General features: G+C 34.4%; 1 protein-coding gene across 1 annotated transcript; it reads left to right on the forward strand.

Moving 5' to 3' along the window:
- The first annotated feature begins 2,328 nt into the window (after nt 1-2,328).
- On the forward strand, nt 2,329-3,999 carry LOC116199359 (GDSL esterase/lipase At2g40250-like). The gene is made up of 3 exons (XM_031529682.1): nt 2,329-3,052; nt 3,158-3,437; nt 3,570-3,999. The coding sequence occupies exons 1-3, from the start codon at nt 2,357-2,359 to the stop codon at nt 3,761-3,763; spliced, it is 1,170 nt and encodes a 389-aa protein (XP_031385542.1). The 5' UTR covers nt 2,329-2,356; the 3' UTR covers nt 3,764-3,999.
- Nucleotides 4,000-4,352: the final 353 nt, after the last annotated feature.

A 4,352-nucleotide genomic window follows, 5' to 3' on the forward strand; every position in this document is an offset into this window, starting at 1 on the left:
ACGGTTCCAAGCAATATTCAACCTTGTAATTTCTTCCATGTTGAACTTTGATTATGCATACTCTTCCCATATTTTGAACTTTAATAAATTTTTTAATTTTTCACAGTTTTTCAATAAAAATATCTAAATAACATCAATTTACTCACAATACAAGACTAATGACTAGTTTTCTTCCTTATATATTATGCTTATTTTTCATGTCTATCAAATAATTATTTGTTGCCAAAAGTTTAAAATTTACAGCATTAAAATTAATAGAGTAAAAAAAATTTATATGTGATATATTTAATACATAGTCCATATTAACCATTATTGTTGAATCTAATTTCTAATTATAAATGTATATTTAAATTTCTACATGTTACGAATATTTATTTGTAAAACCCGTGCAATGCAATATAAGTTAGAATCTTAGAAATATTCTTATCACAAATAAAGTAAGGATATGTGTAAATTTTCTATAAAATAAAAATATCTTTTTGGAATTTTAATGTTAAAAAAATAAAACGAGCTTTACTCTTTCATATATTGTATTAGACATTGCTTGCACATATCAGGTGTAAATTATAAGAAGTTTTTTTTTTCAATATTTTCATGGATGGATTGATTTGGAAGTGGAAAAAAATTAAGGATAAGAAAAATAAAATGTAAGAATTAGAGATAAAATTTAAGTAAGAGGCAAAAAATAATGTGATAGAATGTGTGATTGGAAGGTTGAGAGAGAAAATAACAAAATAAGGAGATGTTGACACATGTGAGAAAAAAGTAAAGAGATAATAATATTATCATTAACTCTTATAGTTTATTTTTGATGGTATCATCATATCTAAATTAAAAATAAAGGATACTCTTTATTTTTTAACCACATCCTATGAGGTGATAGCTATAAAATCGAATTTTTACTCAAATAATAGTAAGTTAAGATATATAATAAGTAAAAGATAAATATAGATGTGTAGATTTAAATCTCATTCCTCATTTAGATCTTCTTCCTTTTTGTCTTGCTTGACAATAATTTTCTTTTATCATATAAAAAAATTTGATTTATGAAATTTTCTCTTTGCTAGCAATATTCTTGTGTTTTCGTAAAGAACAAGCAATTCTTCCTGAATAATATAATTATAATATTTTTTATTTCTAGCAAATTAATTATATTATATGATCATACAAGCGGATAATCAACTGGTTCTACACGCTAAAAAAGATCAGGAAGAAACCGAAGAGAATTTGTGTCTGAAACTAAATCATAATTGTAAATGAGAATAAAAATCATACAAAATATACGGGCAAACAACATAAAAAAATCACATTGTTCGTGATTTTCTTCAAATTTGATCAAACTTTTATTTTCTATGGAAAAAAAACACGCGAGTTCTTTAATTTTTTTTTTCAATCTATCCACAGTTAACATTTAAATCCAAGAGTACATTAAAATATGACGTGACACGTATACTTTGGCCTGCTCGTCCTTGCGAGCTCTCATTGAGTCGTCAAATAACTATGCTGAAGAAACTAAAAAATAATCAGCAACTAAATTACAAAACGACCCGCATTGTTTTAAACGTTTTAGATTAGCCCCCAACCACTTCCTTCTCATCAATGCTCATCTTTATAAAATCGAAGTTGTTTTGATGGTAAGTTAGTTAGCCTAAAATTTGGCATCTAAACCAAACTATAGAATCAGAATGTAATCCTCAAATATAGATTTGAAGAGAATGCTAAACCACAGGTGATTTTTATGTTAGCTTTTACTAAATTAATGACAGAATACATACCAAATAAATGGTTAATTATGCTAGCAATTAACTCTTGGTATTTAATTTATCGATTTTATGGGTTACTTATGGGAGTTTCTGCTTTCGTAGCCTTCCTTTGAATTAGGATCATGCATTTTGGATGGGCACACTCCCCCATCTAACCGGCAATTGGGATTAGGGTGGCTCCACGAAATAACCTTCCGTGTCGCAATCATATGATTTAGAATTTTATCATTTTAAGAAAATTGATATTTTATTTTTTAAATTTTTTATGAATTATTATTAATTTTTCTCTTATCACCAACTTAGAGAATTATCTTTCTATTCGCCGACGATAAAGAAAAAGTCAATCCAAATATCTGATTGCACCACAGAATTTTCCTTCTCCTGAATATAGGGAAGAAGTCAATCAATAACCATATGAATCTAAAACTAACTCATAAAAATATCTCAACGGAAGATTTTTTAAAAAATAAATAAATCTTGTTCACCGAAAAAAAAAATTTCTTAAACTACGGAGTTCTCCATAAATAGGAGGCGCCACTATTCACCAGACTCAGACTTTCTTTGCTCATTTCTTCCTTAAAGTTAGTTAAACTATGGAGTTCTCCAAGCTCTTGATCTTCACGGCCTATCTCGGTCTTCTCCTTTCCGTCGCAACCGCTGGGTCACATCCTGAGCACCATCACCACCATCACCACCATCACCACAACCACAGCCACACCACGGAGTCGCACAAGCTCATGCAGGCGCACAAGCAGCAGGCAAGCATTTCTGCTGTTTTCGCGTTCGGTGACTCCAGCGTCGACACGGGCAATAACAATATCAACTATGGGACCAGATACCGGAGCGACCATCTGCCCTATGGTATGGATTTTTCTTACCACACCGCGACCGGAAGGTCCTCCAATGGGAGGCTTATCGTAGACTACATCATCTCGTCCCTCGGGCTCAAAGACACACTGACTGCTTATGTTGGCAGCCCGATAGAGGAGTTTCAAACTGGTATAAGCTACGGCATCTCCGGTGCTGGTCTCGACGATAATACTGTACGAGCGAATTCTGTGCCGACATTCGACCAACAAGTGATTAGCTTTGAGCATACCATTCAGTATCTGATCAAGGCAGTGGGGGAGAAGCGTGCCAAGCAGATAGTCAAGGATGCCCTGTACATAGTCAGTGTCGGGACCAATGACATGGTCGATACCTATTACCGCCCTTTATTACAGATCGGTTTGACAGATATCGGGAGTTATCATTATAATCTTCTTTTGAAACTCGAAGGCACTCTTCAGGTAATGTATTTCGATAACGATCTTGTGTCTGAGCTTTCAATTTTCGCTTGAGTTATATGTATGCTAATTGATGCTGTAATATTTAACTTTGATCATCGACTGCAGAGGCTATATAAGGACGGTGCACGTAAGTTTGTGGTGCTTGGGATGCCCCCAATCGGGTGCTTGCCCAAACAAGTCTCGGCCATTTCCCTTCAGAACCTAATACATACCATACTATACGGACGTGACTGCATAGATGAGCAGAACAACGATGCACAGGGCTACAACATGAAGCTCCGAGATCTCGTTTCGAGTATAAATTCCCAAGTTCCCGATATTCATGTCGAGTATGTGGACATATACGGTCCAATGATGGACATGATTTCTAATCCCTACAGATATGGTAAGAAGAGTACACAAATATATATATATATATATATATATGCATGTTATAACAAAAAGAATCCTGAACTGAACTTTATATGTAACAAATCAACATGTATATATTAGGCTTATCAGCTAGACAAAATTGCAGGTTTTGAAAGCACGATCGTGGCATGCTGTGGGCTTCTAGGGCTACCAATGGTGGGTGATCTTTGCAACGAACTCACGCCCCGCTGTCCTAACCCAAACCAATACCTTTTTTGGGATTCTATCAACCCTACGCAGGTCGTTAATGCTCAACTTGCCGGGTTAATTGCGAATGAAGTGCTTCCAAAGTTTCACTAATTTCTTAGGAACTTTTTTTTTTCCCCCTTAGGAACTCTTTTCTCTTAGAAACTCAATGGAGGCATCTTAGGTTTATCTTTATGTAATAATAGGAATGGCTAGCTTCTTCTCGAGTGACAAATAAGTCCCGCATTGGACATTAATCTTTTGCTGGACTTTCATGATGTGGTTTTTGCTTCTGGATTATGCAATGCTTTGGTGAGTTATTTGCTCAATGAACCTGCCCATCGCCTGTTTATCGTAGTTTTATGAGTACATCTGCATTGAAACTATGAGTGCTTGCATATGTAATTACAGTCTTCTAATCTCGAGCTCGGGACAGTAATTGACATTACCAGTTGGATCGAACGTAAGATGCTTAATTGAAAGTGACTAGAAGTTCCCAATGATAATTCTTGTTATGAGCAAAGGCACCGAAAACCAGTTAAGAAAGTTCCCAAGCTATTAATAATCTCTTTACAATTCATGTGTCTATGGTGAGTGAAGAAAAATTCAATAAGTTAATCATAACAGACAATCAACTGAAAATATATGTGTTCGAGTCTGTTGTCAAGAAGATATGGGCTGCAGTTTGCAGCCGAGAAGATCA

This window comes from Punica granatum, chromosome 3 (assembly GCF_007655135.1).
Source record: "Punica granatum isolate Tunisia-2019 chromosome 3, ASM765513v2, whole genome shotgun sequence".
NCBI classification, from domain to species: domain Eukaryota; kingdom Viridiplantae; phylum Streptophyta; class Magnoliopsida; order Myrtales; family Lythraceae; genus Punica; species Punica granatum.

Coding starts and splice junctions, on each gene's coding strand:
- LOC116199359 (XM_031529682.1), top strand. CDS start 2,357: ATGGAGTTCTCCAAGCTCTTGATCTTCACGGCCTATCTCGGTCTTCTC. Junction 3,053..3,157: donor AACTCGAAGGCACTCTTCAG/GTAATGTATTTC, acceptor CATCGACTGCAG/AGGCTATATAAGGACGGTGC. Junction 3,438..3,569: donor TTCTAATCCCTACAGATATG/GTAAGAAGAGTA, acceptor ACAAAATTGCAG/GTTTTGAAAGCACGATCGTG.